Here is a 23,870-nt window from a genome sequence, read left to right as displayed (position 1 = left end):
CTTGACGGCCGTCTTCGTTCTCCCTCCCTCTTCTTCTTCTTTTTTTTTTGTCCCTCTCCCTTGTCTCCTCCCTCTGACCTTGCAGATCTCTTCAGTTTCGGTGTAGATTACTCATGGCTTCTGTAAGTAATCCTGCCTGACACCTGCCCGCCTCTTCTTCCTGTTGTCTGCCTCTTGCGCTGTCTCTCGCAGCTTGCAGGAGCTGTCTGTTGCACCTTCAGACCTGTGTGATCGTGCAGAAGAATTCGACTGACGGCCGCGTTTCTCTTCTCCCAGCCTCGTCCTCCGCACAACTTCGGTACCCAGAGCTATCCTCTCCCCAACGGTCCGGCGCCTGGTGGTCCTGTCCCCGGCGCGACTCCTCTCCTCCCGAACAATGGTAGAATCATCCAGAACGGCAGCGTGAGGATATTGTGTGTGGCAGATGTCAGAGGTAAGGACCGTCATGGCGCTGCAAGCCTGGAAAATTCTCCAGATGAGTTGTCCACTGACACCGTCGTCGGGCAGGAAACCTTAAGTCCTTGAACGAGCTCGCGAAGCAAGCCCGCGCTGATCACATCATCCACACTGGTGACTTTGGCTTTTACGATGATACGTCACTCGAGCGGATCGCCGACAAGTGAGTTTCAAGAAATTTGACTGGAAATCTTTCAGGAGGACATGAAAATTGCTAATTCAACTCGTAGGACCCTCAAACACGTGGCTCAGTATTCCCCGCTCTTGCCAGAGCACATCAAGCGCACTATTGCCCAGATTCCTCCACAGCAGTCCATTAAGTCGCGATTCACGCCCGACCAGCTGCCTCTGTCGGAACTCCCGCTGCTCCTCGACAAGAGACTGACCCTGGACGTTCCCGTTTACACAGTGTGGGGTGCCTGTGAAGATGTGCGCGTGCTGGAGAAGTTCCGATCTGGCGAGTACAAGGTCGACAAACTTCACATCATCGACGAGGCGAACTCCAGACTGCTGGACGTCGGTGGTGTGAAGCTGCGTCTGTTGGGTCTGGGAGGTGCCGTTGTTATGCACAAGCTGTTTGACAACGGCGAGGGTAAGACGACGATCGCCGGTGGCCAAGGTACCATGTGGACCACCCTTCTTCAGATGGGCGAGCTGATCGACACGGCGAACCGTGTATACGATCCTTCCGAGACTCGGATCTTCGTGACACACGCGTCTCCGGCCCGTGAAGGCATGTTAAACCAGCTGTCCGTCACATTGAAGGCCGACTTTTCGATATCCGCCGGTCTGCACTTCCGTTATGGCTCCTCCTACAACGAATTCTCCGTTAATCCTACCCTGGACCACTACCGGGGCAAGCTTGCGGCGTCCAAGGCTTCCTTCAACGATGTGTGGGAGACTGTCCGCGGAGAGGTCGAGGCTGCCATTGCGTCGAACGAGGCTCAGAAGACGCTCCTGGACAATGCCTTGGACGTTGTCAACAAGATGCCCACGGTGGCCAACGGCGGTAATCCGTTCGGAGGTCCCGTTACGGCCGCGAATGCCGGCGGTCAAGTGGACGAGAGTGCCTTCAAGAACATGTGGAATTTCAACCTTGCCGATGCGGCCTTTGGATACTTGGTCCTCGAGATCGAAAACGGTCGGATAGGGACGGAAATGCGGGCTCAGGGTTTCAACTTCGCACACCGAACTGGGAAGCCCCAGAACACCGCTGCTGCTACGACCGCTGCAAACCAGGCTGCGGTTCCTGCTCCGCAGCTGAGCGGTGGTCCTCCTTCAACCAATGCCGCGGCGAACCAGAATCGTCCCGCACCCCAGTTTGGCCAGGCTCCTGCTGCTGGGCGTGGGACTACATTCCAACAGCAGCAACAGCCGCCGGTTCCCCAGCAGCCTGCCCAAGCTAAGCCCCCGACGACTACGCAGGCTCCCTCTCAAACCGCGTCGCCAGCTCCTGTTGTCCCCAAGCCAGCGACTCCCCAGCCCGCAGCCGCTAACGCAAACGCAAACGCAAACCAGGAGAAACCTGCGGCCCCAGCCCCTGAGGCCAATGGCACGGCAACGCAGGCTGAGAAGACGTCTGAATCTCCTGCGCCCAAGGGCGAGAAGAAACAGACTAACGGACTGTTCGTCTCCAATGTGGATAACGAGCAGGCGGTACGAGATCTGTTCCCCGAGGAGGATAGGGCGAAGATTGTCAAGATAGAGAAATGGGGCAAATTCAACCACGTTGTCACGTTCGGAAGTGTGGAAGAGGCCAAGGCAGCTTTGGAGCGACAGCCGGCGGAGCACAAGAAGGCGTCGCCGCCCGGTCAACCGCGCAAGCCGAACGTCAAGTTCTTTGAAGACCGTGGCAGCCGTGGAGGCCAAGGCAATGCCGGCACCTGGCAAGCTAGCTCGCGCGGCGGAGCGAATGCGGGGCAGCGGGCAGGATATCAGAGCGGAGCCAGCGACAGTGAAGGACGTGGGCGCGGTGGATTTGGACGGGGACGGGGTCGTGGAGGTGATCGTGGTGGCCGGGGTGGACGAGGCAGAGGCGGATTCAACAACAGTAACAACAACAACAACCACAACAAGAGTGGTGGTGGCTCCGACTCTCCTGCAGCGTCGACTCCGACCGACAACGCTCCAGCGACGGGTGGCGAGTCTTAGGCGTTTTTGTGACTGTTTCATGAACCCTTTTCTTTTTTTTTTCCCTTTTTTCTTGTTCGTTTTTCGAGCTAGAAAAGCGTGCCGTTTTGACGTGGGATTCTCTTTGTGATTGTCATTATTTACCCTTTTGTTTGTTTGTTATTTTATTTTACCCCGAGCGAGAAGTGTCTAAGTTCCTAAACTTCTTTTAGTAAACCTAGTTTGATTTTATTTTTCTATTTTCATCTTCTTTTTTTCAGGGATATTTCTTTTTCATTACAGGCAGATGATGCACGCAGCACGCTATTGCCGTGCTCGTCTGCTAATGCGGAATGTGGGCTTCTTTTCCCCTTATTTTTTATCTTAATGTCTTCCTTTGGAACTCTAACTCTGTTTCTGTACTTTATTTACTACTACCCCACGATTCTCCTACCTGTTTTTTCCTTTTACTATTCCCCTTATTCCCCTTTTTATTGTGCTTTTTTTTATGCCTATGCCGGTACGGGGAAAGCCTTACTTAGAAATCGTGGAGTGGTTCGAAGTGTGCAATGCAGGAGAAATTCCGGTCACGTCACGGTTGGAGGAGGAGGATGAGGATGTTCTGACGGAGAAGTATGGTATGGTATGGTATGGTAGATTGTGGATGGTGGATGATAGTGGAGGTGGAAGAAGTGGAGGTGGAATTCAGATTCAGATTCAACATGGGGAGTGCAGAGTGTGTGCCACAGAGAGAGAGAGAGTGTGTGTGTGTGTGTGTGTGTGTGAAATAGGAGACACGTAAAAAATGATGATGATTCTTTGTATTTTTTTTCCTTTTCTTCTCTTCTTCTTATGGAGTTATTTCATTTTATTTTTCACTCTTTTTCTTTTCCCTGTCCTGTTCTGTCTTCACGTTTCTTTTCTTTCTTTCTTTCTTTCCACCTGGATCATTCATTCATTCGTTCATACTATAAGTTATACCACTCATTGTACTACTGTATTGTACTGTATGATTGGGCAAGGGCAGAGCAGGATAATAAGATGCGACTAAAAGAAAAACTGTACTTGATTAATATCTATATGTTCTTTTCGTTTCTTGTTCTTGTTCTCTCTGCGTGAAAGAAGTCTATGCCTAGGAGGTCTAGGAGGCCTAGGAGGCCTATCTATCAGGGTTAGATGCCAATCTTACAATTTTATAATTATACTAATAGCGATTCAATACCCTTTTTTTATCTTATATTTATATTTATATATAATTATTTGTTTTTATTCTGCCTAATTTTTTGCTTGCTTGTTTTCTTGGTTATATATCCGGGAAAGGGGAAAAAAAAGCGAGAGAGAGAAAGCTCGATTTATATATGATTTATATATATATAATCTGGCATTGATTAGATCAAGAAGGAAAAACATATCCGTATTCAGTATCAATATCCATATACGTATGTATACACAAAGGTTAGATGTATATTTTATCCGAAACAAAAAAAAAAGAAACGAAACGAAACGAAACAAACGAAATCCTCACACTGAATCAACAACTGTGTACATACATTCATACATACAACGTTTATTTCTTTTTTGTACATAGTAATAAAATAATTCCTCGTTCGCGGCGCCGAAAAACCGATTTCGCCGTCCATGTACCTCATGGCGATCAGCAAGCAAAAACCACACAGTGATGACGCAGTATAAAAAAAAAGGGAATAACTGACTGCAGTCAGGTAAAGACAGACCAGACCAACGACCACAGACGAAGAAGAGACGAAACGAAACATAATATAAACATAACCAAGTAATGGCGACACACCCATTGAATGAAACATCCATCCCATCCATGACAACGTACATTATTTATTTATTAACCCGCCCAGTCAAAGTCAAATCAGAGCGCCTTTCCATTTCTTGTTTGCTTTCTTTCATTACTGAACTCGTCCCATGATGTCATCGACGTCCTTCTTATTCACGACGACACCACCCTCCGAACACCGTGCTTTGGTCCGGAGTTCGGTGCACAGTGAGTCGACGTCGATCTCACCATTGCGGAACTTCTCCATCGATTGTAGACGGTCCCTGCAGATGACCAGTTAGTATGTCCGCTTAAAAAATTGACACAGGCAACTTGACGCACCATATCTTCGTGCAAGTCATCATCTGTGACTTGTCCTCTCCAGGTACAACCTCCTCCTCATCATCATCATCCACCTTGTCAAGCTCCCCAACCAGGTCCTTACTCGGGGCCGGTGGACTGGCTACATCATTGAAATTGTGGAATGGACTGCCGAGGTCCGGCAACGGGAAGGCGTCGTTGAAGAAGGTCCCAAAGTCTTGCGACAGGACCGCCTCCTGAGGTTCCCGGTAGTCGTTGAACAGCACTGGGTCAAAGTTCCCACCATTCTGCTGAGCCAGCCAGTCGAACGAAAGGGGCTGGTTGGGAGCATTCTGGGATTGGCCTGGCATTCGCGAGTTGTCATTATTAGACTGTTTCAACACTGCCGGCACGGGGTCATTGATGTTGCCGCACGCCAGGCTCAGCTGTTCGCAGAAGGATTTCTCACCATCAATGGTGCACTTTTTCACCTTGCCCCGATCCCCACTGTTCTCAGCTCCACTATCGTTCGGCTTGCTCACAGATGGCGAGTTCTGGCTCGGCTCTGGTGACGTCCCCATCGACGAAGCCTGACCTTGCTGCGATTCCGAGCAGGCACTCGGAGAATCTGAGTTGGACGCTGCCGAACTGCCGGGCATTTGACTCCGGGAGTTCGACGTGCTATTCGCACCTGTTCCAGTGGATGTTTGACTGGATGGTGCATTGCTGCCAGAGCCCGCCTTAGAAGACGATCCGTTGCTAGCAGCATCTTTGCCGCCCTGGGTGACGTTAGGCAGACCGTTAGGCAGGCCATTGACGGCGGCCTTGTCGCCAGAGGAATTGTTCTGCCCGGGACTTGGCTGGCCAGAAGTTCCAACACTGCTGACCGACCCTCTGGACAAGACTCCTGGTATGTTGGACAACGGCGCTGATCCCGCAGTCGACGAAGTCCCATTTGGCTTGTTGTTCTGAACAGATTTCGCCAAGGACCCATTACTAAACATGTGGTTACCGGGCAAATCGCCGAACTTGGGGAAGTCAAAGTAGAACTCGTTATTGTTCAGACCCGACAGATTTCGTGAGTTGACATTGTGCAGGGCACTCATGGTCGAGAACCCGTTACCGCTGCTGAGCCAGGAGAGACGCTTACGGTACTCTCTCAATTCAACCTGCAGCCTCTCCACCTGCAGTCGCAGCTGAGTGTTTTCCTGATTGGCGGCTTCAGACGCCTTCTGCAGCTCCTGGACCTTGTTCTCCAGGTCGCGGAGATGCTTCTCCTTGCGTTCACGGAACGCCCGTTGCGCAGCGCGGTTCTGAGCCTTTCGTTTCTACAAAGCATGTTAGCTGGGAAGAACATGACTCAGCAGATGACGGATGACGCATACGGAAGTGGGCTCGGAGGTTAAGGGCTTCCTGCCAGGCTTCTTGGCAGCCTTCTCAGTAGCCTTCTCCTTATCCTCGCTCTCCCGTCGCTTTTTGCCGGTTTCCGTCTCCTCTTTTTTCCCCTCTTTTTCCCCATCCGAGATCTTTCTCTGCTCCGCCGACTCCTGCGCATCAGCCTGAGCAGGAATTTCCGGAATTTCGCCGATCAATTGATCCGCACCCGCGAAGTCGAAATCGGCGTCGGGATCGAAGTCGAGAAAGGGGCTCTCGTCAGAGCCAAATCCCAGATGGCCCGAGCCCGGAGCATCCTGAGCGGGGGATTCAAAGTAGGTCGATGACGTAAGGTCAAAATTGTTGGCCTGAGGCTGCAAAGGGCTGTTGTTATTCGTGGTGTTGTGGCTGGACTCCGTCTTGTGATGATCGCCCATAGAAGGATTATTCGTTCCCTGTTTCTGAGGGGGGTTGTTGGAAGATAAGGCCGCCAGCAACAGGTCCTGCTGCTCTGGTGAAAGGTAGAGAGACTGCTGGTAAAGGGAATTGTAATCCGCCATAGCTGGCAGCAAATGTATTATTACAACAGCGAGAACAAAGCACCCAAGGACAACAGCGTAAACAAGGAGAGATCCGTATCAACTTCAGGCCCCGAAAGAATTGATTGGACCGTACAATTGACTCCTTGACTGTCCTGGTCGAGGGCCGGGCTTCCCGCCCGTTCGTTATGGCGATAACCAGGTACTATTCTTGCCAAAGAACAAAGTCGAAAAGGTAGATATGGTCACAGACCCAGGAGGAGGGGAACGTTGCGATGGTTGGCGGATATCACCAGACCTGTGATACGCTGCTAGCGTATAGACTCAACTGGTCAATTCTGTTCTGCTTTGACTGGCTATCGACATGGGGTAAACAGATCCACCGAAAAACTCCACCCACACAATGGGCAAAAAAAAAATTTCCAAGGCCAGAGGGGAGAGATATAAAACCAGGAGTAGCGCAGCAAGAAATGACAATGAGATTCATGAAAAATGACGAAGAATACTTACAAAAATTGTCAGGCCTGATGCAGCGGGCCAGTCGTCAGGTCCCAGATCACTTCGAGGACCAAACAAAGATACGGCCTCTTTGGAAGGGACAATGACGTCTGAACGGCCGTATCTCAGATAGATGGAAGAGAAGAGAAAAGGTTAGGTGGAGGATGTCACACCTCGGCGGGGGGGGGGGGACCAGGTGGATGACTAAGACGGGACCAGTGAGGAACAGGGAACAATTGGAGCCAGGGCGCTCCAGGACAGCGATCAGTCGACGAGGCGGAAGACAGCCACTTCCTCATGCGCCTATCGAGGCAGAACGAGGGAAGAGAGCAGTCGAGCGGGATGGGCGAGGCGAGTGTTGGAGGGCGATAGAGGTGGGCGGCGGAGAACCTTTGAGGAGGCGCCGGAGGGCGTAAAAGCGGCAGGCCGCCGGAATGGGAAATTCGTGAGGCGGTAGGGGGGTCTGGCCCGGCACGGACCAATCGCCGTGCAGCGCCGAAGCCCCGTGAGCAGCTGCCGCCTTTACCGAGTTCCTGCAGGATGCTTACAAATCCAAGCCGGCCGCTCCTTCCCCCGGGCAGGCACTTTCTCTCAGCGCCGATAACCTTCCACCGCGCGGCTCCTGCCATTGACTGCGTTCCAGCAGGCAGGGCAGCCGCGACTCGGTCCTCGGGACTGCCCTCCCGTGCCCGTCCGACTTTTTCTTCGTCAATGCTCGCTGGCCAGTGGCATCGCAGCCCGCTCGAATGTGGCCTGACCTGGCCTAAGGCCACCTTAGTGCGGTTGGCGGCGGGCATAACGCTCTAAAGTCCGACTGCTCCTCTGCCGCTGACGTTTACGCCGTGAGCCTAGATATCCGGGGCAAATGGCAGCAGATCCCACGCCCCGCCCGTCCTGAAGACTACTAACGCCAAAGTTAGAGCTCGTAATCGTTTGGCAGGCAAGGCTGGACTCGTACTCTGTCTCCTGTCTGCCAGATCAATTGACTCATCCTCGTCACGGACCCTGGCAAAAATCCCATTCACTTAAACTTGCCGTCATTGCGTGCACGTGGACTACAGAGTAAATCGCGCAGCCTTTTACTCTACTGTACATGCGACACTTGCCCTATTATTCGGCTCCTGTGGGCTTGAGCATCGTGGCTGCTTCGGGCGGCGCAGCCGGAGCAGGCTAAGAAGAACCAGAACATGGATGGATGGGGGTCGATCTGCTGGTACTGGTGGCGACTTGCGGGAACACTTGCTGGTCCGAAGATAGCTCGACGAGCGACCTGCATAGAAGTGTAACGACAACGGTCCAGGGAGCAGGCAACGATTGGCTAGGTGGTAGATATGCAATGACGTTGTCCTCGTGTCAGACTCATGTCCAACGCTCCGAACTGTGAGGATCGACTAGCGTTGATAGTTGCGTTCGGAGCATCGCTGCTGCTGCTGGCGTGACTCATCGCGTTGCTTGATGCTGTTGTTTGCTCTGTTTGTGTTGTTTGTCTCGATCAGGATCAGAGTCACGTGACGAAGATCTGTCGTCCTTCCGCTGCAATCTCCATCGTTGCCATCGCAAGCACTGACTGTATCCGCGCTCCGCCCCGACATTCTCCGTTCTCTCGGTCCCTGCCATCTAAAGCCCTAAAACCGGGGTATCCACTCTGCTTGTCTACCGGCATATTTTTTGTCTCCCGCTTCGATTCCAATTGCGCATACGGAGCAGAGCCTCCCTGGCGCCCCATATCACCATCCCCCACCATGGCGTCAGACGTGGCCGCCCTCGAGGCCGAGGTCAAGGAATACAAGCTACAGGTGCGTGGTTTCCGACCGGAATTGGAGGAAGACGATCATCTGTGCCTGAATGGTGATGCTGACTGATGCGTGCAGCTCGAAACTGTACAATCGAGCTTGCAGGTAGATCCCGACAATGCAGAGCTTCAAAGCCTCAAGACTGAACTAGAGGAATTCATCAGCCTCACTGAGGCCTCCATCGCCGAGTTGAAGGGGCCGGCAGCATCTGCGCCGCCCCCGGCTCCATCCAAACCCTCCCCGCCTCCAGAGAAATGGTCGAAGGAAAAACATCCCGCCTACCAAGCCGGATATCGCAAGCCGGCCGCGGAGGCTGCTCCGGCAGAAGAACCCTCTCCACCGGTTTCGTTCTCGGTCAATGACAATGTGCTGGCTCGATGGGTGTCTGGCGACAATGCCTTCTACCCGGCTCGGATCACGTCCATCACCGGTTCCTCGAGTAACCCGGTCTACATTGTATCCTTCAAGTCGTATGGGACGACAGAGACCTTGACGGCGAAGGACATCAAGCCCATCTCCAGCACTGGTGACTCGCGCAAACGCAAGGCTGATGGAACCCCAGGCACTTCTTCCTCTCAGGCCGCGGCCTCCAATCCAGCCCACTCCAGCGTGATCTCCGCAGCTGCAGATATCAACCCGGCCCTGGCTAACCAGGCTCGAAGGGAGCCGAGCAAAGTGAGTGACGGGCCGATTCGACCTCCGAAGGTGCCGCGCAAAGTCAAGGCCAGCCGCGAGCTCGAGGAGGGTAAGTCCAAGTGGCAGGACTTTACGAGCAAAGCCAAGATTGGACGAGCGGCCAAGAAGGAGAGCATGTTTCGAACGCCGGAGGGCATCAATGGGAGAGGTTGGTGTTCCTATCTTTTCCTATCTTTGTCTTTTTTTTTGACAGTTGTACTGACGTGGACTTACAGTGGGCTTCACGGGTTCCGGCCAGGCGATGCGGAAAGATCCGGCGCGCAGTCGACATATCTATCAGCAGATTGAAGATGATAACTACTGATGACTATAATGGCATGGGTGTGGTTTACGGGGAGTTTCGGTCACGAGCATGATTCTGTTCTGATTTGGCCTGCATACTTTGATCCATCTTTCTTTTGTGCTTGTCTGGTCTGATCATGGCTAACTCGGATGTCGGTGGCGCAGGCGCAGATAATTTCTTTAGTCAGGTTTCAATGATGGAAAGATTTATTGTACAGTGGGTTCAAGGGCATTGCGCCTGGGAATTGGTAACTTTCTGTCCCGTGAATTTGATGACAAAGATCATGTTGGGCGTTTCTTCTGATGATATGGCAATTTTTAGATACCTAGTAGATAACGAAATTCGGTAGAAATTTGGTATAGAGTTAGTAGGGTCTGTATGTAGGTAATTGACCAGGGGCCGTTCTGCGTAAGTGTCCAAAGCTCCCATCAGTTAAGCTGACGTGTGTGGCGGCGGATGCAATAGAACTGATTTAATCGGGTCTCATGACTGGTGAATCCTTGATTCGTAACATGTAGCCTAGGAGAAGAACAAGAAACCTTTTCTGCCAACACAGAGAAGCATTAGAGGGAAGAAAAAAAAAAGGACATGTCAAAAACAACAGGATCGATTGCGTAACTCTTCACCTATTTACGCAGTTTGTTATTACTCCGTATTATAACTTCGCTGCCTAGGTAAAATCCTGCAATCGCCGCTAGATATCTAGCCCGACTTATATGAACTCACTCATACGATGAACTACATACGATAGACAAGCTGCGTTGACGAATGCATAAGAAATAAGATGTACCTGTCTATCTTCAACATATCTGATCGATGATGATCGATCGGCCCGGATGCAGAAGCGAGGCTGCGAGGGGCGTCGATTTAAGTTCTACCTAAACTAGTAACTGTTTCTGTTCCTTTTTTTTCTCCACTTGGGAAACCTTTAGCTAGCAGCCTACCTACAACCTAAGCGCGGTAGTGGGCTGGATACAGCCTTGCGCATGCGTTGTATTAACGTTATGTTTATGGACTTTTATTTACTTCTCGGCGGTTCAAGAAATAAGATGAGATGAGACGAGATGCAGTGGGGCGCGCTAAGATTCATAGACTGTAGCTTACTCCGTAAGTACTAGGTACCTGTATGAACTAGGTACAGTACACATAACCTGTAGCTAATTACCTTCCTTGGTAGATCCGCTGTCGATTGTTTTATTCTAATTTCCTTCCAGTCGTCATATCGGCACCCCCTTGCTTCGTTCAGCCTCAGCCTCAGCCTTGCCGCCGGATAAATGCGTTGCTCACCTATGCAGGGGGCTTTCCTTTCCGGGCCGTCGCGAAATGCAGCTTGTTATCGCTGCGATCAACCTACGACTACCTACGATCGACCTGCGATTGGGGCCTTACCTGATGGAGCTCTGGAGCTCTATTTATTATATAATTAATAGGTACTAGCCGCGGTGGCTGGTGGGCTGAGTTGAAATCTTATGCACGGAGCATGGGATAGGATGGAGTTTTCGACTTCCAATAATAATAATAATAATCATGGTCTGGTAAGTTCTAATCCGGAATATCTAGATAGAGTAAATCTTTTTTTTACTTGTTGCTGTGCTGCGCTGGACGCCTGTCAGCTTACTCGCGCTGGTAGATAGATGATTGCTCAGATCAGCTACAGATTCGTTCGTCATCGATGCAGTTGATTTGATCGTCCACGCATGCAGCAGCTCCGGCAGCGGCAGCAGCAGCAGCAGCGGAGCCGCCTTCTGAGACAGATAGCCGATCTATTATCGATCCAATGCAAAATGTGCCTTTTGCCTGTCGATCGCAATGTAGATGCTAGATTCGTAGATTGAGAAGGGTGGCGATCTCGCCTGGATGAAGCTATATAAGGGACCATCTTGCCGTTGCTCATCTGGAATCTACAAGCAAGCACAACTCGTCTACTCGAGGCAATACAATAACACAGTTTTCACTATATAAAAGCGTTCGTTGTATCTTTTTTTTTTCTCTTAAAAACAACCAGCAAAATGCGCTTCTTCCAGTCTCTCGCCGCCGTTGCCGCTTTCTGCTCCTCCGCCCTCGCCCTGACCGTCACCTCGCCCACCGCAGGCGACATCTGGGACTTTTCTACGCCCAAGGACATTCGGTTCCAGGCCAATCCCAACGACCCGCCGGTCGTCAGCATCATCCTGATCCAGCCCCGGAGCAACTGGCAGACCAAGCTCGCCGACAACGTCAACGTGACTGAGGGCCACTACACCACCCAGCCCAACCCGTCTGTTCCTAACGGGTGAGTTGGCAGAACCTTAACTGAGAGAAACGAAATGTGCATGTACTGATTGATTAATAATAACAGCAAAGGTTACGTGATCGAACTCACTGACGGGAACGGCGAAGTCGCCCACTCTGCCCCCTTCACCGTCCAGAAGGGTGTGTGAGAATCTTTTCCTAGGTCACCCTTCTTCCGGCATCGTTACTAAATTCCATTTTGACAGCTTAAATAAATACCTCCACTGCGGCTACTTAGAGTGATTCCCCCAATTCCTCTTCGTCATTGTCGACGTCATCATCCACCACGTCTTCCGCCTTCTCTCGACATGGGCAAAGATCTTTTAGCCTAGTCAGGCTTGACTGACGTGACGGGTGACAACACGGCATGGCATGGTACAATGCGACATGATAAGGGATGAGGGGATTAGCGGTCTTGTTTGGACTCGTCCCCCTGCAGGGGCACTTTCTGTCCTACTTCTCGTGTAGACAGTTGTTTGTATTTTGAATATATATCAGTGTCTTGTCTATCATACCTAGACATACATTTCGGTCACGCTAATAGAGTTGCGTTGTTCAAAGTCACAATTCTGAATAGCATATAGATATTGGCAAAGCCCCGTATTTCGTAAGGACTGTTCAATATCGCCTTCGTAGAACTCACTGCCAATGAGAATGTAGCCGTTGAATGACAGGTTATCACTCCTAAGTCAAATGGAAATTGGAGGAAGGACAAGCATACTTTTCTCGTTGTAAAAGACATCGTTTCTAAGGACATCTTGATACAGTTTCGTCTCCAACATAGAAAGAAATGTTCTAATCGAAAAATTTTGGATTGTAGCGTTTTAATCTCGTGGGCTTGACGATGATGCTCGAGACCAGATGACTGACTGAAGGTTGCTCTGACTCAGAAATGAGTAAAGTAGGCGCCCAAAGTGAACAGTAGTCTTCCAACACGTGTCCAAACAGCAAGGAACAAGCCTCAAGGCTGCCTACTTTTGGGCTTTACACCTACATTGCTCACATATCCCTGTATGTACGAGGTAGTCTTCTATCATATATTCTCGGAAGATGCCGTAGAGAAGAGCACCATGGTTCCAGACGGAAGGGTTCGAGTCAGAAAGAAGGAGAAGGAATCTTCCATGTGGACATAGACATGAACGAGTCTCACCCACCCAGCCAGCCAGCAACGGTAACCTCCCTCCCAGAGCGCATATCACCCACTGTTTGCTTCCCCTGTCAACAAACACAGGCCGCGATGGTGCGGTCGTTAAGTAGCCTAAGTCTCTTATACCTACTAACATCCAGATGAACGGCCTGCGTTCGTTCGAATCCCTCTGGGTCCTTGGACCCCAAAATAATAATAAAAAAACATTATAGACACGTGATAGTAAAATCCCTGCCCGCCAAAAGCAAGGTGGGGGTTTTCGTAGCACTTGCGGGTCCCGGAAAGGAGGACCCCTGGTGTGAGCTTTTTGCCAGTCACACAAAGTGAAGTTGTTTGTCGTTTCCTTTTTTTGATGGCTTCCTGACCGCTGTTATTTTGAGAGCTATTGTTTCCTGGAATTGCAGACTTGGAAATTTATTAATTTTTGCAAGTCAACCTTTCTTGTTACATTTATGTCCCAAGGTCCAAACTTACGCATTATCAGGAGCAAGCCTGGGTCGCTATGCGGAAGTTCTCCCTGTCAGATACGCAAGGTGTCTCTCGTCGCACTGCACAAATGTAAGGTATACTTTATGCCGATCCTAGGATACAAGAATGTGACTAAGACAAAGCGACTGGAAACGACAACATTGGGAACGCTTCTTAGCCCTGGAAAGACTTATAAATGGAAATGATGTTTTAGAGGAGAGAAATGCTTCTCCCCATCTCGCCAGCTTTATTGGGATTCTAAACGAGTCCCTTCTCGTCCAGTACTGCATCTTTTACACCTGTCAGACTTTGGCCCTCATTGTGTAATCAGAGGCACAACGCTCGCTGCGCTGCTCTACGGACGCTGGAGAAGTCTGTCATTGATATTGGGGCAGTCAACTGGGGCCAGAGTGCTGGCCTCACACCAGATTTGGTATTCCCCCGCCTCCCTTCTTTTTGTCACAGCTAATTTTCGTTTCTCAGTTTGTGGCGTAAGTGAGGCTGGTAGCGAGGAATTCGAGCAGTATTCCCAGTCTGTTATCATTTATATGTGCCAGAGATTGATAAGACAAAGATGGGAGGGACAATGCGTCTGGGCAAGCGCCCTACTATCTTCCAGCCTGGTACGGAGTGGTCCCGTCTCCGCAAGCTATATGGCGAGAAAAAAGATATCTGGGAACGACACAGACATCGCTACGAGGTCAACCCCAAGATGGTTGAAACCCCGGAAAAGGCCGGGTTGACCTTTATCAGGAAGGATGAAAAGGGCGAGCGTATGGAGATCATCGAGCTGAAGGATCATAAGTGGTATGTTGGTGTATGTACAGTTCCATCCTGAATCTAAGCAGAGTCCTTGCGCCTAGTAAGACGTTTCTTGGCTTCGTTGCAGCAGCGGCGGGTTGTCTCGAGGAGGTCACAGAAAAGTTTAAGGATCGGTATGATCTCAGTCATCAAGAGAAGGATAGTGGGTATTAGTCGTACGTCATTGACAGCAGGAACTTGACCGCTTGACGGATTGGATGAACAACAATCCATTCGATGTTATTTGATCCTTTCCTCTCTCTCTCTTTTTTTTTTCCTACTACATAGTCGATCTTTGTTAAGAGTTGAAAGGAAAGCAAAAGGGAGAGGCAGGAGGGCTTCTATTTATGTCCCCGTGCCTGTCCGCCGACCAACATGGCTGTCTACACAGCCTCGGAACCAGATATCTAATTGCCATATCTATTTGCAGTTGGAGACCCGAAGCATTACCCGAATCATGTTCCTCACAGGACATGCTCCAGTATATGCTGCAGATCTATTCCCATCATCATGTATCTCGAGTAATGATAGGTTAGACACCCAGCTGCGCCTTAGCTCGCAGAGCAGGGTGAATGATATGGATATCTCAAATGCATTACCGGAGTCGATAGTGGCGGATACCATATATGGGAGATACCGTGCTTCTGGTCATCCTCTGATAGCTTCGACAAGCATTTCTTTGACCTAGTTCCAGAGTCTATCTGTAACTGAACTCTCTCGATTTTTTTTTGATTAATTTTTAGGTGAAAACAAAGCAAAGATTGTTCTTAGGACTATTCTGTGTATCTAGATTTCTTTAATTTTTTTTTAGCAAAAAATAGAACTTGTTTCTATGTTTACCTCCCCTCTTACCTCTTTTTTTTTTTACCTTTGTGCAAATGTGCACATCCACATCTACACCCATGAGCCTGTCTCAGTTAATTCAGTCATGGTCATGACCTTTTCTTTTAAGGAAATTCTTAGTACCTACCAAGCCTCCTTTGTTGAAGACAGATGAGATAGATGAGGCAGGATCAAGCCAAACCTTTGAGCGCCAGCTTTTACCTTTTTCCCTCCCTTATCTCTATTCTTTGTTCTTTGGCCATTCTTATTCTCTGCTGCTGGCTCCTTCTCCCCTACTCCGTAGAGTGTCTCAATAAGTAACGTTTCTTTATGTGCAAAGTCATAGCTATCATGACCTTTTACTGGATGTGGAAAATAAAAAGACAACCTTGCCGCTCACCTTAGGAAGGATGTCCTTGATAGATTCTTTTACTTTTAAATCTTGTCCGTAACTCGTTCTCTGGCCTGCCGAAGCTTCTCTTTGATCCTTTTCATTCGCTCCTCGAGGGTTGAACCGGTTGTATTCCAAAGAGAGAGAGAGAGCGGATAAATAAAGAAAAGATATTTAGCAGTGATCATGAGAAAGAGGGGAAAATGGATTCAAATCGAAAGGCTTCTGGGAGTTTGGTAGTTACCCAGCAGCAGAAACGAAGATGCCCAATCAGCGTGTCGTATGCGCCACCGGACAATTCGACAAAGGTGAAGTCTTTGGGGCTTCTGGATCCGTACTCAGCTCGTTGCTCACTAGGATATATACCGAGGTGTGGACAGGATATGTGTCGAAAAAGCTTCGAGGGCCTGCAAATCCAGGGCTTGATGACCACGCGAGACTGGAGAAGGCCCTTTTCGAGAGAACGTCGACCAAGATGAATCGCGACACGTTTGAGTTTGGAAAAGAAGAGGGCCTGAGTATTGCCGCCGAACCTGCCACCCAGAGGGAGATGCTTGAATCTCTCTCGGCCAGAGTGAGTCGCCTCGAAGCGTACGAGGAAGATATCATCGCCGTGCGGTCGGCAGTTCTCGACCGGTTCGACGGAACAGAGTCCACGGCAAAGCGCAACTCGGTCGTCCACGGTGCCAATGTTCTTGCTGACCTGGAAGCCATCCGACGAATGTCAACTGTTGACCCATCCAGGGCCCTTCGGTGGCGCGAGGCCTTCACCACGCAATACGGGGTCTCGTACAGCGACGTCGAGAAGCACCTGGTGGGATCTCCACGGGAGGTGATCGAATCACTTAACATGCGAATGAACGTCAAGTCCTTGCATGCGTGGACCAGGTCAAGAAGCGTGTCGGTCAGGCAGACGAAGGAAAAGATCGAAGAGGCATGCGACGCAATTATCCACGAGTGGCTGAAATCTGTGCTTCTGGGGAGCCCGATCCGGTCTGTATCGCCGGAGATGAAGGCATCTTTCCAGGAGACTGAGTTGCTATATCGGGGATTTTCCCTCAAGCACAGGCTCGACGAAGACGGTATTTGAGCATTCCACCCAGCATATTATTTGATTTGAAACTCTGAGTTATGTTAGGTCTTGTGTTTTCAGGGGCAAAGTTGTGATCCTCAATTGCTATATCAGTGAACTTTGGAGTTTAAAGTTTGTTATAAATTAGAGTCCAAATCAAAAGACATGGTTCCACTATCACACTTTCGTATTTTTTTTCTCTTTTTGTCGGATCATGTTGCTCATGTAAAGCAGTATATTAAATTAAGATTCTCAAGCTAAGTTCTAGTCTAGTTTGGTTTGGATGCTTTCCATAGCGTTCCTTAATATCCTTATACCAGAGTTGAATTATGATTATGATAATGTCAAGTAATTTGGCGAAAAGCAGTCCTTATCTATCCTAGCTGTAGACCATTTCACCTTTTTCAACTCTGTTAGGAACTAAATAATTATTAATGGTATGGTATTTTACGGTAGATTGTCACTTACTTCTCTAATAGTTGTAGATATGTCATCTCATCTGGAAATATGTAGTCTCATTCTAGTCACCATGCAGCTTTGAAATCCCGTTGAAATCCTTCCATTGTATTGACAGTTAGTTGGTCTTCAAGTCTACCTTTCTTTCCTAATGCGGCCCGCTCAAGAAACCCCTTCAAAGTTTGAATATCTGGCAGAGAAACTGCACGAGGATGAAGTTCAAGAAATCTAAATAATAAAATAATATTAAATGTTTCAAAACGTGGTTCAGGTGAATATTATAGAGGTGGATGAACATTGCGTGAAGAGGAGCTGGTGAGGACCGACATACAATCGCTGTTGTACGTTTTGGTTTCTTTTTTTTTTAAGTTTTTAGTATTTTTTTTTATTTTGTTTTTGTTTATCATTTTTTTTACCAATTCTGGAGGTGTGAAAGTCGTGATTCGGTGGCATGGTTGGAGATGCTATCCCGAAGACACATGGTGATCGCCAGATCAGCAGAATCGTTAACGAGCTTGTTCCAGCTTGATACCAAACAGGCCCGTCTTGATTCCAGGCTGTCCAACCATACGCCTTCTTTATCGAGAACCCCATAGGGCAGACGACCTAGCCAAAAAAGGACTATATCGACAAGCTACTCCATACATACTACATGGGTCGGACGCTTCTCCGGGTTATATATCACCAAGCCGCTATCTTTACGTTATGAAGAACCCATTAAACGGTTTCTCATCTACAGGGCACCATATCGATGTCGACAATGGCATAAGGCAACCGCGGTAATTCGGCCGCTCAGAACGGATATCAGCTCAACTTGGTCATTTTTGGTTCTTTTTTTGGGCTGCCGATCTCCAGATCGCTGCCCAGGACAGAATATCATGGGGAGGTGGACTGGTTAGCCCCAGGAACGGTCGACGCTAGCGGTAGATCGACTGCCTTGTCTGGTAATCGTACGAGATTACTGAATCCACTCCACAGGCACCGTTAACCTCCTGGAGAAGTCGATGGAGTGGCGCGGGAGATTTTCCCGATGCCCAAACAACCGTTCTGGCATTGTCCATCTTTATCTCAGGTCGATCTTCCACCTAGTCTATCTTCAATCTCGTCTCTCGTTCCTTCGGTCGTTCCTTGCACTGTTTCAATGTTCTGCCTGCAATGACGGTACCGCTTCCTCCTCGCCCTACTCACCACAGGGCCTGGAAGCCCGGCGATTTCTCTGCTGCACCGTGGACGGGCCTGGCAGCCCTGATCGGCGGCGTCATATGTGGCCTGGGAACAATCTTCGTCCTTGCCGCATCGGATGGAAAGTCGACCACGACGTGGCCGATGGCAGAACATGGCATACCTCCCGCCGTCATGTCTCCCGCCGTCATGCTGGCTGTCCTGACGGCCGTCGCCAACGTCCTGTTGTCCCTGGCCTTCTCAGAAGGTTGCACGATCGCCTGGTGGGTCAAGATGTTGCAAGGAGGAAATATCCGCGATTGTCACTGGTACTGGGCACATGGCTCAAGTGCATTCGCATCTGCGACGTCGGGGAGATCCTTTAACAAAATTGCCCTGGCGTGTATAGCGACGGCCTTGGTTGTTATCGACGGCCCTCTTCTGCAGCGAGCTTCCACCGTCGTCAGCCGAGTCACGACGAAACCAGTCACTTTCTCTGCCTGGATGTCTCCCGATCCGTTCCCTAGGGACTTCTCCGGCGTCTACATGACCAGATCGGGCAACATCGACATGCTGACGCCAAATTTCGCAGAGGTCGTCCAGCTGTTCACCAGCCGAAGCGCGATCCCTCTGAACTATAGCGGCTGCGGCGCGACCTGCCGGGGAACCCTTGTTGGGCCGGGATTCGACATCAGCTGCACATCAGACTCAGTGCCTTACCAGCTCACCGCGAGACCGGGCCACGAGTACTGGGTTGGCTACGCCGGTTTCACGTTCAACGGGGAAATGGACAGTGGATCCATCGGGGCCCAAACCGTCTATAAAGCGTCTCCCGGTGCTGTCGGCAGTCTCACTAGAGGGAATTGCAATCTGCAGATCGCAACAGTCAGGTATCCGGTCGAGGTCAGCAACGGCACTTGAACCTGATGCCTCGATCGGCCATGGAGAACGACACGATGAGCTGCAGCATCCTCCTTTTCAGACCGCCGGTCTCGGGATCTGGCCGTCCTCGATCGGTGGATTCCAGCTGGCTGCGCAGACCCTCTACGGCAGCAACGTGTCGCTCTATTTTGACGGTATCTATGCCATGGAGCCCGAGGGCCCGATGGCCATCAACTATTTGAACTCATCCTTCGACGACATAGGCACCGCCAACATGACCTGGGCGGACCCAACGCCGGATATTCTGTCAGGAATCCGCGAGTTGGCCTTTCGTGCGGCCATCTCCAAATCGAACGCGTCCTTTTCGCAGCTGGTCAATGGGACGGAGACCATTGTTGAGACCATCTACGTTTCCCATTACAGATGGCTCGCCCCCGCAGTCGCGGTGATTCTTTTCGGCGGCTGCTGCATCATAACTCTCTTTCACGGGTGGTGGTATCTTGGGCGACCGGTGTCGCTCAGCCCGGTGGAAGTCGCAAAGGCCTTTGGGGCGCCACTGTTGCAGGGGGGCGATGGCAACGCCGATGTCAGTGGGATTCTGAGGACTTTTGGAGGGCGACCGGTTCGCTACGGCGAAGTGGCGGTCCGTGAAGATCAGAATCGAAGCACCATGTGTATGGCGGATCCGACGAGTGAGACATTTATCGATCATTCTGGATTGAAACTCGAGCTGGCCGAGCCAGATCGTGTTACCTGGCCTCGGAGGGGATTTGTATACGATGGATGATGGCCGTCACTGTTATTTGAATGATGCAATTGACTGTACATTACGTAGAAACATAGACAGTATGCATAAGAATATTTAATCACCTACCATCCGTTATCGAATCAATATGAACTACTCAAGTAGTTATTTTAGTTTCAAATGCTCTTGTACCTTGCGAGTACAAATACCAAAATTCTACCAAGAAAAAGTGAAGTAACTGATTTGAGTGACAGGATACAGGCTCTAAGCGTCATAGTGAATATCCCTCAAGCAGAACGAAGTGACAGTGAATAAGACTCCAGCTTGTCACTACGAACCCTAACATCCTTAGCGAGTCTGTCTTCGTCTATAAATTCCCGTCCTACCTATCCCAAAAAGCTTAATACTCCTCCACTTTACCATACTTACCCACATAACTCATATATTACATATACTGCCATCTTGAACCAGTCTGCGGTCGTATCGACTATACAGCGGTATCTTGCACGACAGATCAGACCATAAAATGCATTTCAATATACGTGCGTACCACCTCGAACAGCATGCGCTACCTACCTATCCTCAACGGCCAATCATAAATATAGTCATCAATATACCTGAAAGGCCCCAAGAAGCGGAGAACCGCAGATTGAACAGAGGGTTCTTGAAAATGCATGTGCAGATCTCTCTAGAGGTGTGGTTGCGTTATGAGAAGTCCACATTTACCCTCATCTGTCCTGACCTCATGGACAGGCTAGATGACCTTCGACTCGACATGCGTGCATTACAACATTTTCCATTTTTGGAAAGAGAATGCTGTCGATTCGAATCCGCTTGATGGACATACTCGACAACAGGAGTTTCCTCCGGTTACTTTGCATGCCATCCTACTGACGGCACTGCATACTTTATCCTGTTCAACATGCTGGTCGCAGACATTGAGACAGCTCACTGGAGCAGCGATAGTCGACAGATCCTTTGAGAGGAAAGCTTACTATCTGTTCAGTTACCAAGCATGCTCAGGATCAGAAGTCAGGATGCAAATTGACAAAAAAAAAAGCGGACTTTCATCCTAGATTGTCATACGCGAGCACAGAGTAAGCGCACAGAGTAAGCGCGCAATCAACTATCGTGTACACCATTGCGGACTTGCAGACAACTGTTTGACTGTTCGCACCCAATGCAGTAGCAACTGATTGTTGCGAAGAACGAGACTCGCCTCATGAACTCTATGCCAGCTGCATAATTGATCATGATACTTGGATAAGGGACTACCAAGAGCAGGAATCCACTTTGCGGCACATGGAGAGCACGCTGATGGTAAGTCCTGCTGTATGATTGAAATAGGAAGTTAAAAGACTGATTGCTAATAAAATAGAATGAAAATCTCCTGTCCGTGCCACTGCCCAGGATGTCTCCTTACTTTCCTGGTCATGCAGATAAAAGTCCAGCCAACGCGGTCGTTCCAGCAGTCATCGAGGACAACGGGTGTAAAGGACGAGACGCAGAGTTCCACGATCCAGAATGCAGAAAACTCATGACAACAATCTTGCAATGGATCAGAGATACGGAACCGGACAAATACTCCACACCCATAACTCCCCTCCCCAATTCTTATGAGGCAAGTGGTTTTATAAACACACACTGTCCATAGGACACCATCGATACATCCAGAAAGCCAGGCAGTCCCTGGACTATCACATGAACGAACTGGGGGTCAGGAATCGGTGTCTTCCTCAATCTTACAGACTGGGCGAATGAAGACTGAGTCAAGTTCCTTGAGGATGGTTATGATCTTCTCTAAGAATTTATTGTTGGTTTAGTCTAGTCTAGTAAAGCTAGGAGATCTGGTTCTTCGCTAGTAGTCAAAACAGATCGTTTACGAAATGAGATTGCTGCAAACTCAGCAAAACAAAAAAAAGAAATTTTATTACATGCGCTTCTTAAGGTGTATAACATGTCGTAATAAACATATTCCTTTTTGATTCTATTTCATTCTATTTCCTTATAGGCGTTGTCGTTTCCTTTTTGGGAAGTATACGGAGTATGGTCCGGACGAAATTGTCCGAGAACTACCAATCTCGGTAATGTCTGGAAAGGACGGACCCACGTCCAACTCCTTGCCCTTGCGATATCTCGTGCATATATATGAGCTTGTATCGCATGATGGTACTGTGTGTCTGCCTGTGTATATATATTTTATCAGTCGTCTTGTGAAAACTATGGTGACCCTCAAAGAAGTCCGAGAATCCAATTCGGCCCTCCGGGCCCGTGAGCCCGGCCAGGTGATCCTCGTAACGGGCGCAACGAGTGGCATCGGAGAGACGACTTTGCTGCAAATGGCAATCCACATGAATGCGCCTACGGTGTATCTGGTGGGAAGAAACGAAGGCGCAGGACGACGGATTCTGGAGAAGGTGACCCAAGCCAACCCACAGGCGACCTTCCACTTCATCCAGGCGGATGTCTCGTCGCTAAGCGCTGTGGATGCTGTCTGTGACGAGATCAAGCGCAAAGAGAAAAAGCTGGATATCCTGTTCCTTTCGGCAGGGGTGCTTCATTTTGGGGCCCGACGTGGTATATTGCCTTCCTTCCACTGACTCAAGGTCAGGAAGGGACTGATTAGAAAATAGAAAATTCCGACGGTCTCGACACCATGTTCGCCCTTCGCTACTACGTCCGCATGCGCTTCATCATGAACCTCCTCCCTCTTCTGTCGCAATGCCAGTCGCGTGTCGTCAGCGTCCTCGATGCAGGCAAAGAAAGCCGGTTGATAGAATCCGACCTCGAGCTGCGCCACCACCATTCTACCAACAACGTGATCGGCCACAGCAACACCATGACTGTGCTCGCGATGGAGCATTTGGCCAAGCAGTACCCCTCGATCAGTTTTCTGCACGTCTTCCCCGGGCTCGTCATCACCAATCTCGCTGCTTCGGATATGTCGTGGCCGTGGTCTTCTCTGGTCAGGTATCTCCGCCCGCTGTTTGCGTTTCTGGCCGTTCCGCTCGAGGAGTCGGGCCAGCGGCATCTGTTTTGCGCCACTTCTGAGCGCTATCCCCCTCGCTTTGCAGTGACAAGAGGCGAAGAGGGAAGTTCCGTAGCTGGGGAAGTTGCACGAGGGTCAAACGGTGAAAAGGGAAGCGGCGTCTATTCCCTGAACTGGGATGGCGAACTGGTAAGGGCGAAAGATTTCCTTGCCCAGTATCGTGCTCGCGGGATGGGTGAGACTGTCTGGGCGCATACATTGGATGTCTTTGAGAGGGTGTTATCGAAGACAACTCGTGCATAGGCACTGATGGTCCTGTATTGAGCTTGCAACTGAGATGGAATTAGCGGTAATTATTGTGCTGTTCTGCTGTTTGATTAGATCCTGTACAGTACATAGATGTCATCTCAGTCATGATCTTTAGAATCAATCACTGCCTTGATCTTCTTTTACCTCCGCACCAGGGCCATCTTGCTCAGACTGCTCTGTCGACCACCGCTGAGTTTTTGGTTTCGTGTTACCCATGATCGCATTCCCGCCACTCGGCCCGTTGATTTTGTCCTTTCGATGCAGGGACTGAAGCAGCTTCAGCAGATTCCACAGCAGCCACGTGTTATGTGCGGTCGAGCTCCCCTTGTTGAAAAACACCCCCTTGGCATTGGTCTCATTGTCGTGCCGGACCATGTAGATGAATCGCGCCAGGTGATCCACCGTCGTCCACCGCGCCTTATCGACTTCGCCTCTGGGCCTGGAGAACGCGTGCTTGCCATTTGCCTCACCGACTTCGATTCGCGTCTGCACATGGTGCAGCATGGTCGGAGGACCGTAGCT

The 23,870-nt window shown here is 49.9% G+C and overlaps 9 protein-coding genes across 9 annotated transcripts; 8 read left to right on the top strand and 1 right to left on the bottom strand.

The window, feature by feature from the left end:
* Positions 1-113: 113 nt before the first annotated feature.
* On the top strand, positions 114-2,607 carry T310_1696 (uncharacterized protein; the record flags this gene model as incomplete). The annotated part of the gene is made up of 4 exons (XM_013475421.1): positions 114-122; positions 307-433; positions 508-619; positions 687-2,607. 4 exons carry the CDS (start codon positions 114-116, stop codon positions 2,605-2,607), a joined length of 2,169 nt encoding a protein of 722 aa, XP_013330875.1.
* Positions 2,608-4,484: 1,877 nt separating this feature from the next.
* On the bottom strand, positions 4,485-7,859 carry T310_1695 (BZIP transcription factor AP-1/Yap1; the record flags this gene model as incomplete). Its single annotated transcript, XM_013475420.1, has 7 exons — positions 4,485-4,635; positions 4,694-5,979; positions 6,037-6,587; positions 6,701-6,769; positions 6,818-6,872; positions 7,075-7,172; positions 7,256-7,859. 7 exons carry the CDS (start codon positions 7,857-7,859, stop codon positions 4,485-4,487), a joined length of 2,814 nt encoding a protein of 937 aa, XP_013330874.1.
* A 945-nt stretch (positions 7,860-8,804) lies between these two features.
* T310_1694 (uncharacterized protein) lies at positions 8,805-9,855 on the top strand (the record flags this gene model as incomplete). Its single annotated transcript, XM_013475419.1, has 3 exons — positions 8,805-8,858; positions 8,934-9,699; positions 9,767-9,855. 3 exons carry the CDS (start codon positions 8,805-8,807, stop codon positions 9,853-9,855), a joined length of 909 nt encoding a protein of 302 aa, XP_013330873.1.
* Positions 9,856-11,843: 1,988 nt separating this feature from the next.
* T310_1693 (uncharacterized protein) lies at positions 11,844-12,348 on the top strand (the record flags this gene model as incomplete). The annotated part of the gene is made up of 3 exons (XM_013475418.1): positions 11,844-12,106; positions 12,173-12,246; positions 12,311-12,348. The coding sequence occupies 3 exons, from the start codon at positions 11,844-11,846 to the stop codon at positions 12,346-12,348; spliced, it is 375 nt and encodes a 124-aa protein (XP_013330872.1).
* Positions 12,349-13,754: 1,406 nt separating this feature from the next.
* T310_1692 (uncharacterized protein) lies at positions 13,755-14,558 on the top strand (the record flags this gene model as incomplete). Its single annotated transcript, XM_013475417.1, has 3 exons — positions 13,755-13,810; positions 13,935-14,215; positions 14,278-14,558. 3 exons carry the CDS (start codon positions 13,755-13,757, stop codon positions 14,556-14,558), a joined length of 618 nt encoding a protein of 205 aa, XP_013330871.1.
* Positions 14,559-15,996: 1,438 nt separating this feature from the next.
* T310_1691 (uncharacterized protein) lies at positions 15,997-16,824 on the top strand (the record flags this gene model as incomplete). Its single annotated transcript, XM_013475416.1, has 1 exon — positions 15,997-16,824. The coding sequence occupies one exon, from the start codon at positions 15,997-15,999 to the stop codon at positions 16,822-16,824; it is 828 nt and encodes a 275-aa protein (XP_013330870.1).
* A 1,794-nt stretch (positions 16,825-18,618) lies between these two features.
* On the top strand, positions 18,619-20,092 carry T310_1690 (uncharacterized protein; the record flags this gene model as incomplete). Its single annotated transcript, XM_013475415.1, has 2 exons — positions 18,619-19,326; positions 19,391-20,092. 2 exons carry the CDS (start codon positions 18,619-18,621, stop codon positions 20,090-20,092), a joined length of 1,410 nt encoding a protein of 469 aa, XP_013330869.1.
* Positions 20,093-20,576: 484 nt separating this feature from the next.
* Positions 20,577-21,704, top strand: T310_1689 (uncharacterized protein; the record flags this gene model as incomplete). Its single annotated transcript, XM_013475414.1, has 4 exons — positions 20,577-20,744; positions 21,127-21,160; positions 21,258-21,370; positions 21,429-21,704. The coding sequence occupies 4 exons, from the start codon at positions 20,577-20,579 to the stop codon at positions 21,702-21,704; spliced, it is 591 nt and encodes a 196-aa protein (XP_013330868.1).
* Positions 21,705-22,272: 568 nt separating this feature from the next.
* T310_1688 (Short-chain dehydrogenase/reductase) lies at positions 22,273-23,342 on the top strand (the record flags this gene model as incomplete). The annotated part of the gene is made up of 2 exons (XM_013475413.1): positions 22,273-22,627; positions 22,684-23,342. 2 exons carry the CDS (start codon positions 22,273-22,275, stop codon positions 23,340-23,342), a joined length of 1,014 nt encoding a protein of 337 aa, XP_013330867.1.
* Positions 23,343-23,870: the final 528 nt, after the last annotated feature.

The sequence above is a fragment of the Rasamsonia emersonii genome (genome assembly GCF_000968595.1).
Source record: "Rasamsonia emersonii CBS 393.64 chromosome Unknown ctg1118621760000, whole genome shotgun sequence".
NCBI lineage: Eukaryota > Fungi > Ascomycota > Eurotiomycetes > Eurotiales > Trichocomaceae > Rasamsonia > Rasamsonia emersonii.
This window is presented reverse-complemented; position numbering and strand designations above follow the sequence as displayed.